At 42.7% G+C, this 23,723-nt stretch overlaps 2 protein-coding genes across 2 annotated transcripts; one reads left to right on the top strand and one right to left on the bottom strand.

Annotated features, from left to right (window-relative positions):
* The first annotated feature begins 1,021 nt into the window (after positions 1–1,021).
* Positions 1,022–1,966, top strand: LOC142446911 (olfactory receptor 52B4-like). Its single transcript, XM_075548643.1, has one exon. It carries the CDS (start codon positions 1,022–1,024, stop codon positions 1,964–1,966), a length of 945 nt encoding a protein of 314 aa, XP_075404758.1.
* Positions 1,967–7,630: 5,664 nt separating this feature from the next.
* TRIM21 (tripartite motif containing 21) lies at positions 7,631–22,116 on the bottom strand. The gene is made up of 7 exons (XM_075546171.1): positions 22,003–22,116; positions 18,064–18,518; positions 17,140–17,235; positions 15,879–16,109; positions 15,341–15,363; positions 14,584–14,684; positions 7,631–14,265 (listed from the first exon to the last, which is right to left on the bottom strand). Exons 2-7 carry the CDS (start codon positions 18,469–18,471, stop codon positions 13,718–13,720), a joined length of 1,407 nt encoding a protein of 468 aa, XP_075402286.1. The 5' UTR covers positions 18,472–18,518; positions 22,003–22,116; the 3' UTR covers positions 7,631–13,717.
* Positions 22,117–23,723: the final 1,607 nt, after the last annotated feature.

Here is a 23,723-nt window from a genome sequence, read left to right as displayed (position 1 = left end):
AGAATTTCCTCACTCCCTTAAAATCCACCTCCTTTCTTGCTTTGTTTCATATTTATTTCAGCACTTTCGTTGAAGCCCACATTTCTCTATTTATGATGTGTTTGCTCATTTTGGTGGTCTTTATCTTTAAATAGCTTTCTGCAAAATGTTTAATAGAAAGGAAATCTTTAGAGGTATCTGAAGATCCTAATAACTTTTTAAAAACCCCTATAAAGTTTTGATTTATTAGAATATAAAATTCTAATCAGAGTAATTTGACAGGGAAGTCTGTTCTTAGCAAGTACCATCACTGCCTACACACAAAATCTCTAAATACTTTTTATTGTTTCAATCCTATATTGGATTAATTCTGAATGAATTAGAAAATCTGGGCACATGTGTAGAATTATTAGATGCAAATAGGAGAGATTCATGAGACTTCACTTTTTGTTCATTACATAGCCTTTCATTTAAGTCCTTGCCTGTAGCATGGTATGCCTGCCCAAGCTATGCCTAAGCCTTCATAATTTACCTAGTTTAATTCCAACAAAGAATAAACAGCTAGTTTTCATGATGGGTTAGGGGAGTGGTGCTTAGACAGAGAGATTATGAAAGGGAATCCAAGAGTCTAGCCGCTTTCATATAGAGTTTTATGCCATTCTTATGAAGCCCAGGCAACCTCTAATTCTTGAGACTCTTTGGGTTCTACAGTAAAAATTCACTTCGATTCCTGGCTTTATGTAGAAGCTAGTTGATAGCAATAGGTTTGGTGTTTGCTTGTTCAATATTCATTCAGCTACTTTCAATTGTTGTTGCTGTCTGTCCTGTGTTACTATTCTCTCTTATGCTTTCTATGTTCCTAATGCTTTTATTCTCTTACTGACATTTTTAGTGGGGTATTCTGAGGAAATTCTGGTCATGTGGGTATGGAATTTGATATAGTAAGCCACAAAGCTCAATGAAAATATTTCTGTATAATCTGTATTTCTTTTTTTTTAATCTATTAGTAGAAAGATAAAGTCCACATTAGCTTGCTTCAGGAATGACTGGCTCCAACCACACTGGTGTTAGCCACATGGTCTTCTATCTGCTGGGCATTCCAGGCCGAGAAGACCTGCACACGTGGATTTCCATCCCCTTATTCATCTCATATGTCTTTGCTCTCCTGGGGAACGGTCTGCTCATCTTCATTATCCTCAACAAGAGTCGCCTCCACGAACCTATGTATCTTTTCCTCAGTATGCTGGCTGGAATTGACATTGTCTTTGCTACCACCACACAACCCAAGGCACTGGCCATTTTCTGGTGCAATCAGAGGGAAATTTCTCTTAACGGCTGCATTGCCCAGCTCTACTTCCAGCATTCCTTCTTCATCTCGGAGTCAGGCATCCTACTGATTATGGCATTGGACCGCTACGTTGCCATATGTTATCCTTTGAGATACACTACAATTCTCACCCACTCCATTATTGGGAAAATTGCTGCGGCTGTTTTTACAAGAGCACACTGTATAATTTTCCCCTGTATATTTCTTCTGAAGAGGCTAACTTTTTGTAGAAATAACATCCTTCCACATACATTCTGTGAACACATTGGCTTGGCCAAGTACGCCTGTGATGACATCCGCGTAAATATCTGGTATGGGTTTTTTGTCTTAATGTCCACTGTGATCTTAGATATGGTTCTCATTTCTGCTTCCTATGTGCTGATTCTCCACGCTGTCTTTCGCATTCCTTCGGAAGAAGCTCGCCACAAAGCTCTCAACACATGTGGCTCCCATGTCTGTGTCATTGTCTTATTCTATGCACCTGGAATATTCTCCGTTCTCACACAGCGCTTTGGACGCAACATACCACTACATGTTCATATCTTGCTGGCCAATATCACCATGATTGCCCCACCTATGTTGAATCCCATCATTTATGGGGTCAAAACTAAGCAGATCAGAGAACAATTTCTTCATTTGTTTTTTCCAAAGCAGAAATAACTTTGGGGATCGCAGAATCTGGGTACTCAGAATATATGTGCTTCAGTCACAGTGAACAGGAGAACAAGAATGGAATCAGTAGGAAAAATGGTTTTTTGAATTCTGGATCTCTGGAACAACTTACCTAACTGAGATTGTGGGATATGCCTTTCTAATATATTGGAAGGAATTATCTTCAACTGAATATATGGGGAATAAACAGGTTGTTGTCTAGTTGTTGCTATGCCGTAAGTTTTTTCTCACTCACAGAGACCCCATGAACAACAGAGTGAAACATTGCCCAGGCCTGAGACATCCTCAACAGTTGTTCTTAAGTTTGGGCTTATTGTTGCAACCACTGTATCAATCCAGCTGTTGAAGACCTTCCAAAGTTTGCTGACCCTCTGCTTTACCAAGTATGATGTCCTACTCGAGGGATCGGTCCCCCTTGATAACATATTCAGCGTCTAGAGATGAAGTCTGGCCATCTTTGCCTCTAAGGATCATTCTGGTGGTATTTCTTCCAAGACAGATTTGTGTTTTTTTTAAAGTACTTTCAATATTCTTACTCAGAACATAATTCAAATTATTTAGTCTTATTAGTCTTCCTTATTCAAGGTCCAAGTTTCATATGCATACGAGGCAATTGAAAACACCAGGAACAAAAAATCTTATCATTTTGTGCTCATCTCCATGATAAGATCGCTGAAGACAAATGGATGCATAAGCAAATGTGGCGAAGAAAGCTGATGGTGCCCGGCTATCAAAAGATATAGCATCTGGGGTCTTAAAGGCTTGAAGGCAAACAATTGGCCATCTACTTCAGAAGCAACAAAGCCCACATGGAGAAGCACACCAGCCTGTGTGATCATGAGGTGTCGAAGGGATCAGGGATCAGGTATCAGGCATCATCAGAACAAAAAAATCTTACCATAGTGAATGAGGGGGGAGTATGGAGTGGAGATCCAAAGCCCATTTGTAGGCCACTGGCTATCCCCTTACTGAAGCCTCTTGGGGAGGAGACGAGCCAGTCAGGGTGCCATGTAGCAACAATGAAAAATACAACTTTCCTCTATTCCTAAATGCTTCCTCCTCCCCCACTACTATCCCAATTCTACCTTGCAAGTCTGGCTAGACCAAAGGATGTACACTGGTACAGATAGGAACCAGAAACACAGGGAATCCAGGGAGAATAATCCCTTCAGGACCAGTGGTGTGAGTGGCGATACTGGGAGGGTAGAGGGAGAATGGGTTGGAAAGGGAGAACCGATTACAAGGATCTACATGTGACCTCCTCCCTGGGGGATGGACAACAGAAAAGGGAGTGAAAGGAGACAGACAGGTCAAGATATGACAAAATAATAATTTATAAATTATCAAGAGTTCATGAGGGAGGGGGGAGCAGGAAGGGAGGGGAAAAATGAGGACCTGATGCCAGGGGCTTAAGTGTAGAGCAAAGTTTTGAGAATAATGAGGACAATGAATGTACAAATGTGCTTTACACAATTGATGTAAGTATGGATTTTGATAGGAAGGAGCCCCTAATAAAACGATTAAAAAAAAAAAAAAGAAAACACCACGGCTTGGGTCAGGCACACCTTAGGCTTAAAGTAACATCTATGCTTTTCAACACTGTAAAGAGATCTTGTGCAGCACATTTATCCAATCCAATGTGTCATTTTATTTCTTGACTGCATGAACATGGACTGTGGATCCAAACAAAACAAAACCTTGACAGCTTCAATCATTTTTCCATTGATCATGATGTTACCTATTGGTCCAGTTGTGAGAATTTTGGTCTTCTGTACATTGAGTTGTAATCCATACTGAAGGTGGCAATCCTTGATCTTCATTAGCAAAGGCTTCAAGTTATCCTCACTTACAGAAAGCAAGGTTCTATCATGTGCACATCATAGGATGTTACTAAGCCTTCTCTAATCCCGAAGGCACATTCTTCTTCAGTTTACCCAGTTCCTGTAGTTATTTGCTCAGCATACAGACTGAATAAGTATGAGGAAAGGATACAACCCAGACCCACCCTGCAGTAAGCCCTTGTTTTGTTCCCACAACTCTCTCTTGGCCCAAGCACAAATTCTGCACGAGCACAATGAAGTGTTCTGGAATTCCCATTCTTCTCAAGATTATTCATAGCGTGTGTTTTTGTTTTAAAATATCCACACAACTGAATGCCTTTACATAGTCAATAAAACACAAGTAAACATCACTCTGGTATTCTGTTTTCAGCCAAAATCCACTGACATAAGCAATAATAGCCCTTTCCACATCCTCTTCTGAATGTGCCCTGAAACTGGCAACAACCTGTCTATATAGTGCTGAAATTATTGTTGGATAATCTTCAACAAAATTTTACTTGTATGTGATACTGATATCATTCAATCATTTACGAATTCTGTCGGGTCACCTTTCTTTGAGATGGGTACAAATAAGGATTTCCTCTAGTCAGTTGGCTACTAGCTGTCTTCCAGATTCCTTGGCGTAGATGAGTGAATGCTTCCAGGGCTTCATCAGCTTGTCGAACATTTTAATTGATCTTCCTTCAATTCCTGAACCCTTTTTTTGACTAATGCTTTTAATACACCTTGAACGTCTTCCTTCAGTACCATTGTTCTGCTCATGCTGCCTCCTGAAATGATTGAATGTTGACTAGTTCTTTTTAGTACAGCGACTCTGTGTATTCATTCTTTCCATCTTCTTTTCATGCTTCCTGCATCATTCGATATTTTGCCCAGAAAATCTTTCAATATTACCATTTGAGACTTGAGTGTTTTTTTGAGTTCTTTCAGTTTATGATATGCTGAGCGTGTTCCCTTTTGGTTTTCTAATTCTAGGTCTTTTCACATTTCAATATATTTTACTTTGTTTTCTTGAGCTGTCCTTTGAAATTTTCTGTTCTGTTCTTTGATTTCATCATTACTTCCATGTGCCTTAGCTACTCTACAATTAATAGCAAGTTTCAAAGTCTCCTGTGACACCCATTTTAATCTTTTCTTTGTTTCCTGTCTTTTTAGTGACTTTCTGCTTTCCTCCTGATTGACGTTCTTAATGTCCTCCAAAGCTCAACCAGTCATTGTTCAATGCAGCAAATATGTTCTTGCAATTCCACAGGGACAGACTCAAGGTCATATTTTGACTCCCATAGACTTGTATTAATTTTCTTCACCTTCAACCTGAACTTACTTATGAGCAATTTTTTGGTCTGTTCAACAGTCAAATGCTGGCCTGGTTTTAGTTGCTGATACTGAGCTTCTTTATCATCTCTTCCAACAGATGTAATCAATTTGACTTCTATGTATTCCATGTGGAGAAATCCATATGCATAGTCATCACTTATGTGTTAAAAAAGGTATTTGCGGGCAATGAATGTACAAATGTGTTTTATACAATTGATGTATGTATGGATTGTGATAAGAGTTGTATGAGCCCCTAATAAAATGACAAAAAGAAAAACAAGAAAAAAGGTATTTGCTATGAATAAGTCCTTGGTCTTGCAAAATGATATCATGTGGTCTCCAGCTTCATTTTTATCCCCCAAACTGTATTTTTCAACTGTTGTTACTTCCTCTTTGTTTCCAACTTTTGCATTCCAATTTCTAATAATTATTGATGCATCTTGGTTGCATGTCTGATCAATTTCAGATAGCTGTTGGTAGAGTTCTTCGATTTATTTTTTAAAATTTCTTTTAATTTTTTCAGTTTTATTGGCACATAATCCACATCATACAATTCAGTCATGTCAAGAAGAATTGTACAATCATCACTACATTCAATTTAAGAACATTTTCTCCCCCCTCCGCCGCCCCATGACTAAATCACCTTTAAACTGAGCTGTGTAATCACATTCATTTCTGGTGTGCACGCCCCCTTCCACCTTCAGTGTTTTCTCCCAAAATTCCCTCACCCTCTCTATCTTTCCCCCCTACTCACCTGAATTCTTCAATTTTTTCATCACTTGCTTTATTGCTTTATGCATAAATTTGAATACTAATTGTATTTATTGGATTTACTTGAATGGGGATACATATAATGCCATTACAAGCAGCAGTGCACTTCAAGGTAGATCCAAAAAAGTCCTTTTGTCAATGAATGCAGTATCTTTCATATTAATTGTGCCATCCCCAGCATAGTAAACCATTTGATTTTCTGATTAAGTTGGCCAATACCCATCCATTTTAGTCAATATCAAAGCCTAGGTTATTGCTTTTTATGCATTCTATTTCATTTCTGCCAACTTCCAGTTTTCCTTGATTCATGCTTCACACATCCCAAGTTCTGATTATTGGATTTTTGCAGCTGTTTCTTCTCTTTTGCGCTGTGTCCCATCAGCAAATGCGGGTCTCAAAGGCTTTACTCTCACAGCTGACTCCATCTGCATCATTATGGTCAACTCTGCTTTGAGAAGGCAGCTCCGCCTCAGTCGTATTTTGAGCCTTCTGACCCGAGAAGCTCATCTTCTGGCACCGTCTTTGACAATCTTGTGTTTCTTTTCATTAGGCTTTCAGTATCTGACAATGTTTTGATGCTACCCATAGGGCTTCTACTGGTTATTTCCTCCAAGTTGGCAGCGAATTCCTTCTTTGTAGTCTGTTCTTAGTCTGGAAGTCCTGCTGAAACCTATTCACTTTGGGTGACCCGGCTGGTATTTGAAATAGCATTGGCATAGCATCTAGCATCACAGCAACACACAAGTCACTACAGCACGACAAACGGACAGATAAGTGGTGATGTTCTCTAATAGTCACGTCTGATATTAAAATTAATTGAAATTTGGGTATAGACAATGCAATACTGAGAGTATTAAGTGTTCTGCTTTAAGTTATGGTAAGCCCTAGTGTGTCGAGCCAAATCTCTGGACACCCACTTAAAACCTTCATATGCTTTCTGAAGGTGTGATGGGCAATAAGAGGATAGAGAGAGCGCGCTACTCCCCACTCTACATTAAAAAAAAACACATTTTATTAGGGACTCATACAACTCTCATCACAATCCATACATATACATACATCAATTGTGTAAAGCACATCTATACATTCTTTGCCCTCATCATTTTCAAAGCATTTGCTCTCCACTTAAGCCCTCTGCATCAAGTCCTCTTTTTTCCCCTCCCTCCCCGCTCCCCTCTCCCTCATGAGACCTTGATAATTTAAAAATTATTATTTTGTCATATTTTGCCCTATCTGGCGTCTCCCTTCACCCACTTTTCTGTTGTCCGTCCCTCAGGGAGGATGTCACATGTAGATCCTTGTCATCGGTTCCCCCCCACTCTACATTTAGGAGTTATATTTTTCAAAGATCTAGATGAGGCACTACTTCTTTAACATATCATTAATCCTTTTAACAAGGATATTTAATTCTTTTTACATAGTTTTCCATAGAAAAACAAAAGGAAGAAAACAAAAATTAAAACTGCCCATGATCCCACGACCAAGAACAATTTCCTATTATCATTTTGGTGTATAGTCTTTTTGATTTTATATATAACTCCTATTTTAGCAATAATTACACAGACATTCACACTTTATATAAAACTCACACCCATATTCTCATATACTCAAATCAATGGTGATCTTTACATACACTTTCACCTCTTCAATTATTTTAATGACTATATTGTACATGTTTTAATTGTATATTAAGAAACTATAATTAAAATGCTTTATATAGCACTACAATTTCTCTTTTTTATTAAAGATCATTTTATTGGGGGTTCTTATAACTCTTGTTATATTCCATACATCGAATGCATCAGGCATGTTTGTACATATGTTGCCTTCATTCTTTACTAGACATTTACTTTCTATGGAACCCTTGATACCAGTTCCTCTTTTTATCCCTCCCCCAACCCTCATGACCCCTTGATAGATTGTAAATTATTATTATTTTCATATCTCACACTGACTGCTATCTCTCCCATGTTTTCTGCTGTTCTTTCCCTTAGAGAGGGGTGAATGGTGTGTGTCAATCATTGCAATCAGTTCCTGGATTCTGTGTGTCATGAGCTTCCATCTCTTATCTATACCTGTGTACATGCTCTGGGCTAGCAGCAGCACTGGGGTCATGATAGTGGGGAGTGAGGAAACCTCAAGGAAGCAGAGGGATATTGTGTATTTCATCGATGCTTTACTGCACGCTAGTTGACTCATCCCTTCCCTGTGACCCCTCTGTCGGGGGATTGTTCCATTGTCTACAGATGGGATTTGGATCTTGGTTCCAACCCCCCTTGCTTTCAACAACATGCCTTTTTGTTTGTTCGTTATGTGTCTTCTGATGCCTATTACCCTGTCCTGATGACTCCTCATGATCATACCAGCAGTGTGCTCCTTCCATGTGGGCTTGTTGCTTGTTTGCTAGATGGCCGCTTGTTTAACTTCAGGCCTTTAAGACCCCAGATGGTATATCTTTAAATAGCCGGGCACCATCTGCTTTCTTCACCACATTTGCTTATGCATCCATTTTGCCTTCAGTGATGTTTTTCGGGAGGATGAGCATCTCAGAATGCCGATTTGTTAGAACAAAGTGTCCTTGTATTGAGGTTGGGTATGAGCAGAGGCCCAAAGTCCATCTACTACCTCAGGGTTTTGCTGCATAACTATACGTACATAGGCCAATAGCTTTATTTTTGTGGATTGGTGTATTTACATATGTACACAACTGTGCTTATACCTTTGTCAATTGCTTTATCTCCTAGGTCCTTCCTGTTTCCTTTTACCTTTCTCTTGCACCACCATCACTTTTGCCCTATTTCCACCTCTTCGTACTTCCTCTTAGCTAGTTTGCTGTTGCTCCAACACCTCCAGGATCTCTAGCTCCTCCTTGTTGTGACTCTAATTCCCTAGTTGTTCCCCTGTCTATGGGGCTGCCTGCTCACCGCACCCTTCCCTTGCCACCCTCTGTCCCCAATTCCCCCAGGACTGTTGGTACTGCTGCTTACTCCTCAGACTTGCTTCACATGCCTGTGTTATATACGAAGGCAAACCGATTATGACAGACCAAACAAACAATTAAACACCCCAAAATATTGAAAAAAGAAAAGGAGAAAAATATACATAATTCCAGATCTGTTCGCTAACCTTCATGACTTCGTGGGGGAGCTCTGAGAGCTGCCTCTCCATGTCTGAAGTCCATTTTTTGGGGTTCTTCAGGGGCTTTGTAGCTTTGCTTTGCTGCCATTGCTGATATGTTATGTTCCCTTCTTGGCTCACATTTCTTTCTTAATTTACAAAGTTATTATTCTTGGGGTTCCTTAAGTTGGAATGGACTATCTGTCGTCATGTTTGTTCCTTGGCTGCTCAGGAAATAGCAGGTTATATGTTGTAATGACAACTGGAAGACTCTTGGTAAGCATAAAGATGACTTAGTAACAAACTTAATATTTTAGTTTAGTGTCTTGTAGCTTTTGTTCCATGCATATGTAATTGGACTTCAAAAGATTTCTTGGAAAAAAGGGATTTTCTCCATGAACTTTTTAAAGTCCCCTTGTATTTTTTCATTGTTATCATGTAAAAAAACAAAACAAAAAAACATCCCCCCAAGACACAAATTATGCTGGACAGACTTTCAATAATTGAGATGTGATAAATTTAGCTTGCTTCCCTCTGACCTTCAGGTCTTGGAACTTGAATTACAGTCTATAACCTCACTTGGTTTCACCAGCTCCCACAGCCTTGTGCACGAGGATGATCCTCCAGACAGTTATCTGAACTTTGGATTTGAGACTTTACAGCATCCACAAACACGTGAAACATTTCCTTAAAGTTTCATGAGTTTCTGTGAGACGTTGCTGTGAATTACAAAACCCAGGGATGTGAGGGAATATACTAAGGGGAAATGGTGTGCAGGGGAATGGAGTTGTAGTATATCTTGGAAAAGTTGGATATTTGGGGCATCTTTAATCTCTACTTCCTTCTGACTAGTCTGGTATCAATTTTTCTAAAATAAATTATTACCATAGATCCCATTAGCATAATTTGCTTATTCATTCTTTTATTTTTATTGTTTACAATTTTTTTAGATTTATAGAACAATTTGGAAGAGAATTTCAGATTTATAGAACAATTTGAAAAGAATATACAGAATCCCTCATTACCACCAAACACAATTTCCCTCATTAGTAATATGACATTATGCTACATTGATTATCATTGATAGACTAATATTGATACACTACTATTAAATAAAGTCCATTCTTTATTCAGAGTTTCAGAGTCTCCACCTAATCTCATTTTTTTGTTGTTGCTTTTTCAGAATACTATTAGTTGTTATGTCTCTTTTAGGATCTTTGGGCCAAGGCAATTTATCATACTTTTCTTATCTGGATAGTTTTGAGAAGTAGTGGTCAGAGATTTTGTGAAATACCTTTCAGTTAAGCTATGTCTAATGAGTTTCTCATGATTAAAATGGGATCATGTGTTTTAGGAAGCAAGTCACAGAGGTAAAGGACTATTTTAACCTCGTGGGTACAGGTGAGTACTAGCCATTTGACTTTATTGATGCTACTTCTGATCAACTGATTCAGGTGGTACTCATTAAGTTACTCCAGTCATTAATTTGGGCAAATAAACATTTTCACTTATTTTTAGAAGTGAGTAGGGTGGGAGAATTATGTTTTGCATAATTTTTTTCTTACAAAGAATTATCTTAAGAAGGTCAGGGGTATCAAGATATTAGGTTCTCCCTGCACACTGGAAAATTGCATTTAGAAAAGTTATTACTAATTTACATTTTTATCAGAAATGCATAAAAACCACCAAAAAGAAAAATAAGAGCAAATTTAGGGACTCCAATACAAGGCATGTGTTATCAAACATAATTAAAACCCACAAACATCAGAAGAAAAATTAGATGACTGGGACCTCCTAAAAATACACTAATATAGATCCAAATATTTCATTAAAAAAGTAAACAGAGAAACTGTAGAGGAAGGAAAACATTTTTTGGCAGTTACATACCAAATAAGGGACTCATGTCTAGGACACTTAAGCTAAGAAGCCATTTAGATGTCCAACAAACCCATAAAGAAAAGGAGCTCCCAGGTGAGGTTCCGTGGTCCAGCAAGTAGCCCAGGGAAGTTGTGCCCAGTGAAGAGAGTAGAAGTGGGTTTTTAAAGGAGGGGCTGAGGAGGGTCCCTTTGGGAAGGGGTTGGTGCTAAAGGTGCCGGGGATTTTCCACCACTGTTATGTTTTCCTTAGTCTAATTGTCCAGCCGTTGCAGGTGGGGAGGAAAGACAGTTATTCTTGGAACCAGTTCCAAGAATTGTCCGTCAGCTTTGTTTCCTGGTACGTGCAGGGAGAAGGGTTGAGGTCCTGACACCCTGTCCCTGACCCAACAAGCATGGGTTACAGCTTGTAAAGACTAAAATCCTCACAACTAGACCAATAGGTATCACCATGCCAAATGGAGAAAAGTGAAATTGTCAAGGATGTCATCTTGTTTGGTTCAATCAATGATGATGGAAGCAGCAGTCAAGAGATCAAAAGTTATAATGTATTAGTTAAATCTGCTGCATAAATCCTCCTCAAAGCCTTAAAAAGCAAGGATGTTACTTTGAGGACTAATGTGGACCTGACCCAAGCAATGTGTGTTAGGCGAGGTTGTCTAGAGGAACAAATCCAGTGATGCTCATATAGTGTGTCAGGCCGGGATGACTAGGGAAACCAATTCAGAGACACTCATATCTGTAAGCGAGAACTTTATATCAAGAAGTTATTATGCAGTAATCAAACATCCCCACCCAGTCCAGATCAAGTCCATAAGTCTGATATTAGCCCATATGGTCAATATTAGTTCAGAAATTCTTTAGACACACAGCACATGCCATGATGCCAAATGTAGGAAGGTCACAGGTCAGTGGTGGATCCAGTGTTGTTGGAAGCATCTCAGCCCTGGTGTGGGTCTCCAGGTGGCTGATCCAGCTTCAGGACTCTGGCTGCCAATAGTGGCTCCATGTGGCTTGTTAAAAGGAAAGTGAAGCAGAAAGAGTGTGTGTCCCACCTCCAAGGAGAAAAAAAGTTCCCAGAATCCTAATGAGAAGGCCACACCCATAATGAGGGATCAATCAGGCTGTGACCTGATTGACAGGCTAGACTCCACCCCTTCACTCACATTGCCAGGAGATTATGTAACTGCTATATATACATATATGAAAAAGCTTTATATGAAGTACTTATATATATATGAAGTATCAAGAAAGCATCCTAGCCTAGTCTAATTCAAATCTATAATTCTGATTATAAGTTTGATATTAGTTTTACCAGAGCCCTCTTCAAACTCATTTAGCTGCAGGTCCATGATGTAGAACAGTGAAGTGGGAAACTGGGAGATCACAGGCAGGCGAGTGCAGAGTCCCATATGGAAACCTAACAAGGGGTTCACAGCACTGGGGATCGGTGCTCCACAATAGGCTGACTCTGGAGGCAGGCAGATTTCTAGCAAGCAGCAAGGCAAAGGGGAAAAGAGAGGGAAGTTCCCAGTTTCTCCTTATAAACAGGGCACGCCCCCAAGGAGGCATCATCAGGCTATGACCTGATTGGCAGGTTAGAATCCACCCCTACAGCTTCATACAAATTCAAGTCGACATAAAATTATCCAACTATGACACCATGGTACTTTCAATAGCCTCATGTACATGTGAAAGTTGGACACTGATTAAGGATGACCAAAGATGAATTGATGGGGTTGAGTTATAGTGCTGGATAAGAATATTGAAGGTATCATGAGCTGCCAAAAGAATAAACTAATCTGTCATGAAAGTACAGCCAGAATGCTTAGAGGCCAGGTTGGCAAGACTTCATTTCACATACTTTGGACATATTAACAGGGACAAGTCTCTGTAGGACACCATGTTTGATAAAGCAGAGGGGTATTGAAAAAGATGAAAGTCCTCGGCAAGATGGATAGACACAGTGGCTGTAACAATGGGCTCAAACCCAAGAACGATTGTGAGGATGGTGCTCGAGAGGCAGTGTTTTCTGTTGTTGTACACAGAGTTGCTATGAATCAGAACCACCTTGATGGCTGGCACCTACCAACAGCAACAATGGACTCTGGACAAAGTGTCTAGTAGTAGCTTTGGAGCCAATAAAACTAACATCCAAATGATCCTGTGACTGGTATTTAGGAAAGAGCATAGACCTTTAGGTCAGAACTAGATTTGAATCTTGGTGCATTAATTATTTTATGTTGGTCTTGTGGAAGGTACTTATTTTCTCAGTAACTTTATTTTATTTGTAGAATGGGAATAAAGTGTTATTAACCTACAAATTAACCAAAACTATCTAAGTACATGCTTAGGGTACCAGAACAAGAGGGACATGATAACTAAAGTAACCAAATTAAAACATGATAAAACTATGTACAATAAACTTATCTAAAACAATTTATTTAGAACACTTATACTATTATGATTTAATTATATTTTCATATTTCATAGTGTGTTGAAAAAAATTAACTTTGAATTAGATAGGAAGACAGATGCCCATGTATTTAAATTTCTTGGTTATGCCTGGTTATAGTTTTATTGTAGGAATGTCATAGAACTAAATGAATGAAAAGGATCGTGAACATTGATGACACCAAACAGGCAGTAAATAAAATTCAAGCTCTTTATCTTTTTCTGCCTTAGCCTATCTTTAAAACTTTGGTAGACTAACCATCACCTCTCCTAATTCAAAAAGACATTGTGGGGTGAGAGAGATCAAGTAAAGCAATAGGCTGGTGATGTGCAGAGGGGCACCACCAATCATCTGCTGATCTCTACTATGTCGGTTTTAGTGGGCACAGGGTCAGAGGGGCTGAATTTTCTCCTCTGTCATTGAAACCAGCATTGAAGAAGGGCCTCAGAGGCCCACCAAAGGCACATCCAGAGAAGGTGTAGATGAGGGAGCCATGGTCAGTGACATTGTAGAAGGAGACAGTCCAGGTATCACAGTCCAGGAAAATCCCAACTTGGCATGGAGGCACCTGAAGGTGGAGTGAAGTCTTGGGGGAAGTGCCAGCTGCATACTTTCCTTTGTTGCACATCCAAATTGTCCAGAAGCCATTCTCAGGGCTGAGCAAGAAAAGCCCCTTTCTCTGCACGGAGTATCTGCAAATGCCCAGGTCCCAGGCTTCCTTTCCAGTCACATCTACTTCCCAGTACAGTTTTCCAGAGTCGAAGGACTGGGTCCCCAGGACCATGGGATAACTATCAAATCTCTCTTCGTTTTTAGGCAACTCCTGGCAGGTGTCTCCAAGTCTCACTTGTTTCAGATCTTCAGAAAGGATGAGCCACGGGTTGGCTGTGTTTGGATCCAGAGTGATGTGTACTGTAGAGAGGAGACCACAGTCAGGTGGGAGAGGGCAGGTGGTTACAGGGGCTCAGAGGGAATGACCAGTGGCCTGTGTATGTGTAAACTAGATGAAGATGAAGGCATGACTCAGCCTCAGTGTATGAAGAAATGCCACCCCAGCAAATTCTGACCCTTGCCTTGATCTTCACTTTCTCCATCCTGCCCTACTTCCTGGGACCTGTCATCTCTGCTCCAGGCTGCTGCTCTCTCCCACGCTAGGCCTAAGGTCTGAATCCTCATTGTCTCCTTCTGCTCCCCAGCAGGCTAGTGGAACAACATTACAGCTCATCTCACCTCCGCATGTCCTTAGCATCTTCTTCCGCCCAGGTACACAACACTCACTGCTCAGCTCTGGGCAGTCAATGTCCATCTCCTTCATGTTCCAGGTCTCACTCCTGAAAGAAACAAGAGTTTGAGACCCACGCCTCCAATTCCTGTCACCCCCTTTCTGGGACCCAAATGCCAGAAACCCCCTCGTGGATAATTGTGCCAATTTAATCCAACACAAATATATAAACACCTCCTGAGTTCAGTGACTGTGGGTGGGAAATTTAGTTCGGATCCAGGAGGTCCTGAGAACATGACCTCTGCTGCATTCTCATAGTTCCCATTGCTTCTCCAAGCCTGGTCACCATATGGGCATATTCTACGACATCTTATAAGCAAGGCCATCTGATAAACACTGCATCACTTGAGAAATCTCGCCCAGGCGGTGGCTCTTCCTTGCGGCTTTCTCTGGGGTTTGTAATTGGTTAAATTCCATTGAAAAAAGGATGATCTGCAGGCTGTAGATCCAAAACATTCCAGAATGTTTGTCAGGACTTCTCTTTGTGAAGTTATTACAGTCTAATGATGGTGGGCAACTCAGCCACTGGAAAGCCCATAAACTAGCTGACTGAAACTAGGAAATCTGTGATGGAAGATCAGGTCTTTGAGACTAGGGAGGAGGGTCGGCAAAACATTAGCAGATGTTTTTCTAATGCAGTAAACCTTTTTCTAGTGTATATTCTTCCTGCCCTCCCCATCCCTTACAAAGAAAGTTTCTCCTTACCTTTCAAGGATTCTTCCAATCCCCTGAAGAGAAAAGAGACAGACAGTAAGTTCTAGAGTCTCTGGTTTGCCATTGAGGCTTTAGTTCTAAGTGTGCTGTGACCCACACTGGCAGTTCGGGCACTGCACCAGCCCCTTCTAAGGGCAGAAACCCATCTATGACCAGCCTGAGCTGAAAGGACATGTGGGCGGTTGTGGGGTGTAAAAATAATTTCTTTTAGAAAGATCCACACAAGACTAGTCCCGATGAGGTGGAGATTTTTGAAGTAGATTGCTAGGCCTTTCTTCTAAGGTGCCTCTGGGTGGACTCAAAACGCTCAGCTTTATTCACTTGCACCACCCAGGAAATCTGCTGCATGGACTAGTCCCTCCTAAACCCGTCTTTCTATGTCCTGAAGAAAAACCATCAACGAATTCTTATGCGGCTGGTTTTATTTAAGAACATTTCAAGGATCGGTTCCCATCTGCTCTCAGGGTAGACGGAGGGAGCAAGCCCCACCCTCTCCTCGAGTCTCACAGGGAGCCCTTCTTGGTCTCACCTGCAGCAGCTCCAGTGGTGAACCCCGGCTCCTTTGCTCCAGCTCAGAGATCAGCTCCTGCAGGGCCTGGCTTTGCTTGGTCAACTGGGCCTCCTTCTGCCCAAGGAGTCTCAGGTGAGCCCTCTCATTCTCCTCTAGTTTCTGCATTTGCCTCTGTTCCTCTTCAGCCAGAAAGTTTTTCTGCTGCACAAACTCTGTGTGAATCCTCAATTTTTGTGCCTCAACTTTTTTCTGTCATGTGAAGGGAAAGAAAGGTGGGAGAAGCGTGGTTTTGATCAGCATCAAGATTCAAGGATAGAGGTGTGTTGGCACCGATTTCTATCCTCTGCGAATTCACCACTCTGGTTCTGTCTGGGGACCCACACACATACTTTGGGCTAGAGAGACTAGTGGGGAAGGCATCTGGGACTAAAAAGGACTGGGATTGGTGGGGCCCCAAGAAAGTGGCCCACAATCACCGCTGCAGCAGCCTAGGACACCTGAGCTTCTCCTCAGATTCTAGTCACCCTTCAAATGTGTCCCTTGCCCTTCATTTCTTTACAAGTTATTGAAAGTTAACACCAATTTAGTTACCACCCCTACCAACCTCCCACAGCTAGGCTTACAATAATCCTAAATCATGTGAAAAGGAAGTTTCTGGCGTGTTTCTTGCTTGTCCTCCTCTGTTGGTAACTGCAGGGTTACTTCTTGACACTGCAGTCCGAGTCCTCCCTTCCTCCCCATCCTCTTCTGGGATTAATTGTCCACAAACTCTTCCCTCTTGTCTTCAGTCTGACCTGCTCCTCGTCCACTAGCAAATCATCAGTGTGAAACAAGCTCTAGCTCTCTACTGTATTCTCAACCAGTGAGCTGGACATGGTCAAGCAGCTCCCAGCTCAGGCTTTAAGCCTACTCTTCACAGTCCTTATCCCTTATTAAGAGGCATGGTGGTTGGGCCTTTCTCTTGAGAGACCTGTGTTCCAGGCACCAAGGTACTGACACTGTCATGTGCTGAGACTGGGCTCAGAAGAGCAGAGAGCTTTCGGGTATGTCTTCTCGTCTCAGCAACCTCTCCTATAGACTCTCAGTCTTTGAGTTTGGAATTTCTTCTAGCCACCTTGCGTTTTACACCCCTCATATATGTAGATATAGAAGGTGTCTGGTTCAACGAGAGTGAGATATAGTAACTCTATAGCTATTCACATAGGGCCTTCCTGAGCTCAGGATCTTGAATTCTGCCCAGGCTTCTGAACTAAGATCTCTTTCACGGTTTATCTCTTGCCTTCCAGGCTGCTCTCTTGTCTGTAACATCGACTTCCAACTTCTCGGCCAACTCCTGCTTTCTTCTCAGTGTTCTTAATGCCACCTGGAGCTTCTCCTGCAGAGAACGACAGCAAGTCAATCTAGACTATGAAGCAGGGTCAAGTCAATCTAGACTATGAAGCAGGGTCAAGTCAATCTAGACTATGAAGCAGGGTCAATTCAATCTAGACTATGAAGCAGGGTCAAATCAATCTAGACTATGAAGTAGGGTCAAGTAATTTAGACTATGAAGCAGGGTCAAGTCAATCCAGACTATGAAGCAGGGTCAAGTCAATCTAGACTATGAAACAGGGTCAATTCAATCTAGACTATGAAGCAGGGTCAAATCAATCTAGACTATGAAGTAGGGTCAAGTAATTTAGACTATGAAGCAGGGTCAAGTCAATCCAGACTATGAAGCAGGGTCAAGTCAATCTAGACTATGAAGTAGGGTGAAGTCAATCCAGACTATAAATTAGGGTAGAGTAGGGTGGGGTAGGGGAAGGCCATTTTGGTTCTTAGAAAAGTCAAGGTGAAGAGAGGAATGGAGTAGTAGAGTCTAGGTGGGGTAGGAATTCTTTGGATGGAAGATTTCATACATAGTCTGATGTATTTTTATACACTAGAACCACAGGGTGAGGAAGCATGTTTTCCTTTATTAACCAGGAAGCCACATGGAAACATGATCTTTGCAGTATTTCCCCATAACATATTCTCTTCTCTAAGGAATGAGAAAGTTATGTTTAATCTGCTATTCTCTACTTAGATCAGAGTTGGAGGGCGATACCATTTCTTCCCTCTGTCCTTCAACACCAGAGACTACTCTCCCCCATGCCAAGCCCCAAGGAACAACACAAGAATCAGGGTCCATCTCATGCTTGCCTGTGCATGCGTCATGCCTCACCTTGTATTCCTGAGCAGCGTCCCCAACAGGGACCACAGAGTGGTGATGGTGTTTTCGAGATTGGGCACACACCCAGCAAAGGACTTGCCCATCTTCTTCACAAAACAGGTGAAGTGTCTCTCCATGCACCCCACACGGATTCCCATTTGCGTCATTGTTGGCATTCTGGGCCATTTGTCTAAGGTTCTCCACCATGTTGGCTACCTGCCGATTTGGCCGGATGTTCTTGAGCAGAAAGGTGTGCCGGCATACGGGGCAGGCACCGCCCACACTGCTCCCGGCCTGAGAGATGCATTCTTGGCAGAAGCTGTGGCCACATTCGATGCTCACAGGTTCCACCATGGGATCCAGGCAGATAGCACACGTGACCTCCTCCCACAAATTTGCCATCGGAGTTGGTGGGGCCATAGGGGCAATATGCCTTCTAAATCACACCACAGAGATCTTGTAGGGAACTAGTGGGGGGGGGGGGAACGAAAGGAAGAGTGTGTGAGCAAAACACAATTCAAAAGGAAACACGGAGGAAGTAAAAGCAAGAACATGAATCTGAACAACAAGGACTCCTCCTCTGTAGTCTGACCAGACAGAAAGGGAAACGTAGTCTTTAAAAGTTGCGGAGGAAATTGTCCCAAACACTACACATCACACTGTTTACCACTGTACTTTATCGTGTCCACCCCTTCATAAACCGTTCAAAAGTTTCTTGTTACAATCCAAAGGAATAACAATTCAACTATCAGGGAGGACTGACAAAAGGAGGAGATTAGGGGATGGAAAATAAATCCTATGGCTAGCCTAGGACTGAGTCCATTCAAATATATCAAGCTGTCCATCTGAGGCATGCACAGTAGCTAATATGGCTGGAAGAGAGGTCAAGGAGTGGCTGAGTTAGGGGCCTGTGGGGTTCCCAGCCTCCACAAGTCACCACTTTGAGAATCCTTCTGATGACTTATTAAAAAGATTTCTCTCAGTGCTCAGGCTTTTTCCATCTTAGAGTCATGGTTACTCATTGGTCTACTAACTTCAAGGTCGGCAGTTTGAAACCTCCAGTTGCTCTATGGGAGAAAGATTAGACTTTCTACTCCCAGAAACATTTACAGTCTTGGAAACTCACAGGGGCAGTTCTGCCCTGTCCTACAGGGTTGCTTGCTATGGGTCGGCATCAACTACATGGAGTGAGTTTGTCCCCACCTCCCGTCTTATACAATCAATCATGGATTTTGCTGAGAAGTCAACCAGACGGTAAACTAGTTGCCGTGGAGTCAACCCTGAATGGGGCACCCCCATGTGTAATTGCTTCCAGGGCTTCATGCAGGGCTCTGGAACAGTTCAGCAGCTTTCCAACGGCCATGCGGTCAACTCCTGGAGCCTTATTTTTCGCTAATGCCTTCAGTGCAGCTCAGTCTTCTTCCTTTGGTGCCACTGGTTCTTGCTCACGTACTATTTTGTGAAATGGTTGGACGTTGGCTAGTTCTTTTTGACACAGGACTCTGAATTTCTTCCATCTTTGGATGCTTCCTTCATTGTTCAATATTTTGCCCATAGAATCTTTTAATAATGCCATTCCAGGCATGGGTCTTTCCTTCATTTCTTTTGCTTCACATGTGCTGAGCATGTCTTTTCTTCTGGTTTTCTAATAGAAGGTCTTTACACATTGCATTAAACCGTATGATGATATGACTACTTTGTCTGCTAGAAATATCCTTAGAAAATGTCTGTTCACTTATTTAGTTGCTGTACAATCAAGGGCAAGTTTCAGAATCTCTTCTGACATTCACTTTGACATTTTGTTTTCTTCACCACCCTCCCACAGCTTGTTAGTCTTTTGTCATTTGCATTCAATAAGTCAAATCTGTTCTTGAGATGTTCTTCAAATTCAGGTGGGATAAACTCAAGGTCATGTTTTGGGTTCCATGGATTTAATTTTTCTTCAACTTTAACGTACATAGAAGTAATTGATGCCATAGTCCAGTCATCCCCTGGCCTTGTTCTGGCTGCTGATATCGGGCTTCTTCTTACAGATGTGGTCAATTTTATTTTTGGAGAAGTTCCATCAGAGAAGTTTATGTGTGTAGTTGCGATTCATATTGTTGAAGAAGGGTATTTAAGTGAAAAACGTGTGGGTCTTGCAAAATTATATCCTGTGCTTTCGAGTTTTATTTCTATCACCAGGGTTATATTTTTGAACTATAGTTCCTTTTTCTTTGTTTCCTCCTTTTGTATTCCAATCGTCAATAATTATCAACGCATCTTGATTGTATGTTTGATCAAATTCAGACTGAAGATGGTAGAATTCTTCAATTTCTTCAACATTAGTGTTAGTGGCTGGTGTATACATTTGAATAATAGTTGTATTTCTGTCTAGTTATATAATCATTTGTCAATTTGAGAGGATTATGAGTGAGTCTAATCGGTCAATCTGATCATAGCCAATGAGGCCTCTGTGTGGGCATGGGCTTCTCCTGAGAATTCTGGGAAATCCGGTATTTCCTCCTTGGAGGTGGGAGACTCTCTGCTCACACCCTGGGAGACACTTCTTTCTCTGATACTCCCTGGGATACATAGCAGCTGATAAGACACATGGGCCCACCCTCATGCAGAGAATCCTGCCAGTGCTGAGATGCTTACACTCCACTGGATCCAATGACTTTCTACCCACTGGCCTGTGATCTTTTACATTCGGTGTCACTGTATGTGATTCGTGAGTCTGAAGAGGACTTTATAGATTGGTATGGGCTAAAATCAGACTTATGCAGTTGGTCTGGACTGGGCTGGGATGTTTTCTCAATGTTCCGTTGCTCTTGTATATAAATCTTTCTTATACACACATATGCGTGTCCATGGATTGGTTGCTCTAGTCTACCCACACTGACACAATTTCCTTATTTGTGCATAGACATAATCCTCTCACAGGCAGCACTGTACTTTAGGATAGATCTTGACGTGTCCTTTTGGACACCATTCTTGCACTTGTCCCCGGCGTAGTAAACCGTATGATGACATGACTACTCGTCCATTTCATCTCACTAATGCCTAGGATTTCCATCTTTAGGTGTTCTGTCTCATTTTTGACAACTTTCAAGATTCCTAGATTCTTATACATACATGCATATATACATACACAGTAGTAACAAGCACACTCAATACTTTACAGAAAGTTACACAAACTGCAAAATGAGTAAAAGAAATGGCCAGGAGAGAAAGAAATTTGGATGGGTTGCTTTAGAGGAGTAAAGTAGTGGGCGAAAGCCACTTCCTGGTGAAGGGACGCCAGGTTGGGTGCATGAAAAACTGTGGTCAGCACTCTCTGGGCTCCTCCAACTAGGCAGTTCCTGTCTTCATGTCCTCTAGGGCACTGACCAGCTCAACCCTCCGCCAGCGCACATCCTAATTTAAAATACCTACCCCTCTCACCTCCAGAGACGGATTTCTGGAAACGAGAAAATAAATTCCCAAACCAAACCCATGGCCATGCTTTCGCTTCCACTCGTAGTGAAACTCTATAGGGCTCTGGAAAGTACATTCTAGCAGCCGTTTTCCTCCTGGCTCCTGAAAAGCGACTGGTGGATTCGAACTACTGAACTTGTGATTAGCACCCCAAGCGTGAGGCACAAAGCCACCAAGACTCCCTTGGGGATGGGCAGGAGGGGAACTCCATTTCAAAGGCTGGTGACCCAGGGCTATAATTCTGGACCTCCCCCTCCTTCCTCCCAAGGAAGCCCCTGTTGTGAAGCGCCCCTTCCCACTGTCCGAGTCTACCGTCCCCTTCAGAGCCACCTCCTCCTCCACGCAGCCTCGCTCCCGGAGCAGCGGGCTTCAGGTGCCCGTCTGCTGGAAAGAAGGGGCGATGGGGACCCAGGGCTGGAGGCATGGAGAAGGGGGGCGAAGCGAGGCCCGCAGGCAGGGCTGGGACCCCTGGGCCTCGGCAGCCACACTCACCTAACCCGGGGTTCCGAGGGCTGTAGCGAACGCATGTTTTCAGTTTCGGTTTCTTCTGGAAGGTCGGCCCGCAAAGGGGCGGAGAGTGGGAGGAGACTTGAAGGCAGGCCACGGGAATGGCGACGGGGCGAGAGAAGACTGCGGGCCGGGGAGGAGGAGCGTGGGCGGGAAGTGCTAGGAGACTCGGAAGAGTTGGGTCTCGGGAGGTACCGCACATCTGGGCTTCTTGGACGCTCCGAAGGAGCGGAGCGGCGCCCCTCGCTCCCGGGTGGCACGGAGCGGTGCCCCCCTCCTGGCGCCCCGCGGAGCCCGCAGTCCGAGGCTCAGGGCCCTGCCGCCGCCGCCGCCTTCTCCCGCTCCGAGAAATCCCAGATCTGCCTTGGGCGCCCTCTTTGCCCCTTCATTCTGCGACCGCCCAAGGGTGTCACACGCTGCTGCAGTTGCCTCTGGGGACAAAGTCACCCACTAGGAGTCGAGGAACGGGCCCTCAGAAAACCCCAAACAAAACCCAGGCTCACTGCCATCGAGTTGATTCCGATCCCACAGACAGGGCAGAACTGCCCCTGTGGGTTTCGGAGACGAACTCTAAACCCACCTGAGCATCTTTCTCCCACCAAGTGGCCCTGTGGTTTCGAATTTGCTGTTGGCAGCAGCAGCAGGCACTGTGCCACCAGGCGTTATTTCCACTCCTTTTCCTGAAATGAGCATGGGGGCACAGAAGACCCTTCTGCGAACCCGCGGTCAGCGTCTGGGGAATGGGCAGGCGGGTTGGCACAGCGGAGAGTAGATCCTGTCATTTAGCCTGATTGTTGGGTAATCAAAGTGGTAAATACATCGAACCATGTCATTGTATTCCTGTGATTCACGTAATATAAACGATCTCTGAAAGCAGAATGAAGCCAGAGTGGAGAGGAGTGGGGGGAAATCAAAGGAAAAAAGAACCCCAGAGCAGGCCTGTGTCACATCACTACAGAATCTTTGTGGTTCGTGGCAGGAATGGAGGCAGCCTGCTGAAAAGAGCATAGATTTTATAACAAGACACAGGCTCCATATCGCCCCCCCCCACCTGCTATTTATCCCAAGGGGCTCCCATCTCTGGGCTGCAATATGAAAGGCAGGCTTACTTATTTAATTAATACAGGGTTTTAATACATGTTTTGGTCATAAAAATGAAAATATTGAAATTGTCAAAGATTTCGTTTCATAATCAATGCCCATGGAAGCAGGGGTTCAAAACATGGAATAATGTATTGCCCTGGGCGAGTGTGTTGCCACAGATCTTCTTAAACTGTTAAAAAGCAAGCGGTCCCACCGAAGACTAAGGTGAGCCTGAGCCAAGCCTTGGGATTTTCAATCACCTCCTAGGAATGGGAAAGCTGGCAAACGGCAGAAGAATCGGTAGATTTGAATTAAGGGGTTTGGGGGGGTGGTGGGGACAATGAATATACTATGAACTGCCAGAAGAATGAACACACATGTCTTGAAAATAGGACAACCAGAAAACTCTTTAAAAATGAGACTGAGTTTCACTTCCTTGGGACATGGTCTCAGGAGGAATCAGGCCCTGAAGATGGACCTCCTTCTGGGTAAAGTCGAGGGGCAGTGAAGAAGAGACAGACTCTCAACAAGATGACACACTGGCTGCAACAGTGGGCTCACAGAAAACAACTGTGAGGATGGTGCAGGTTTTTATTTTCCTACTTAAATCGAGGTTTAGCGAG

This window comes from Tenrec ecaudatus, chromosome 4, assembly GCF_050624435.1.
Source record: "Tenrec ecaudatus isolate mTenEca1 chromosome 4, mTenEca1.hap1, whole genome shotgun sequence".
Classification (NCBI taxonomy): domain Eukaryota; kingdom Metazoa; phylum Chordata; class Mammalia; order Afrosoricida; family Tenrecidae; genus Tenrec; species Tenrec ecaudatus.
The sequence above is the reverse complement of the archived record's forward strand: the minus strand, read 5'-3'. Positions and strand labels throughout refer to the sequence as shown.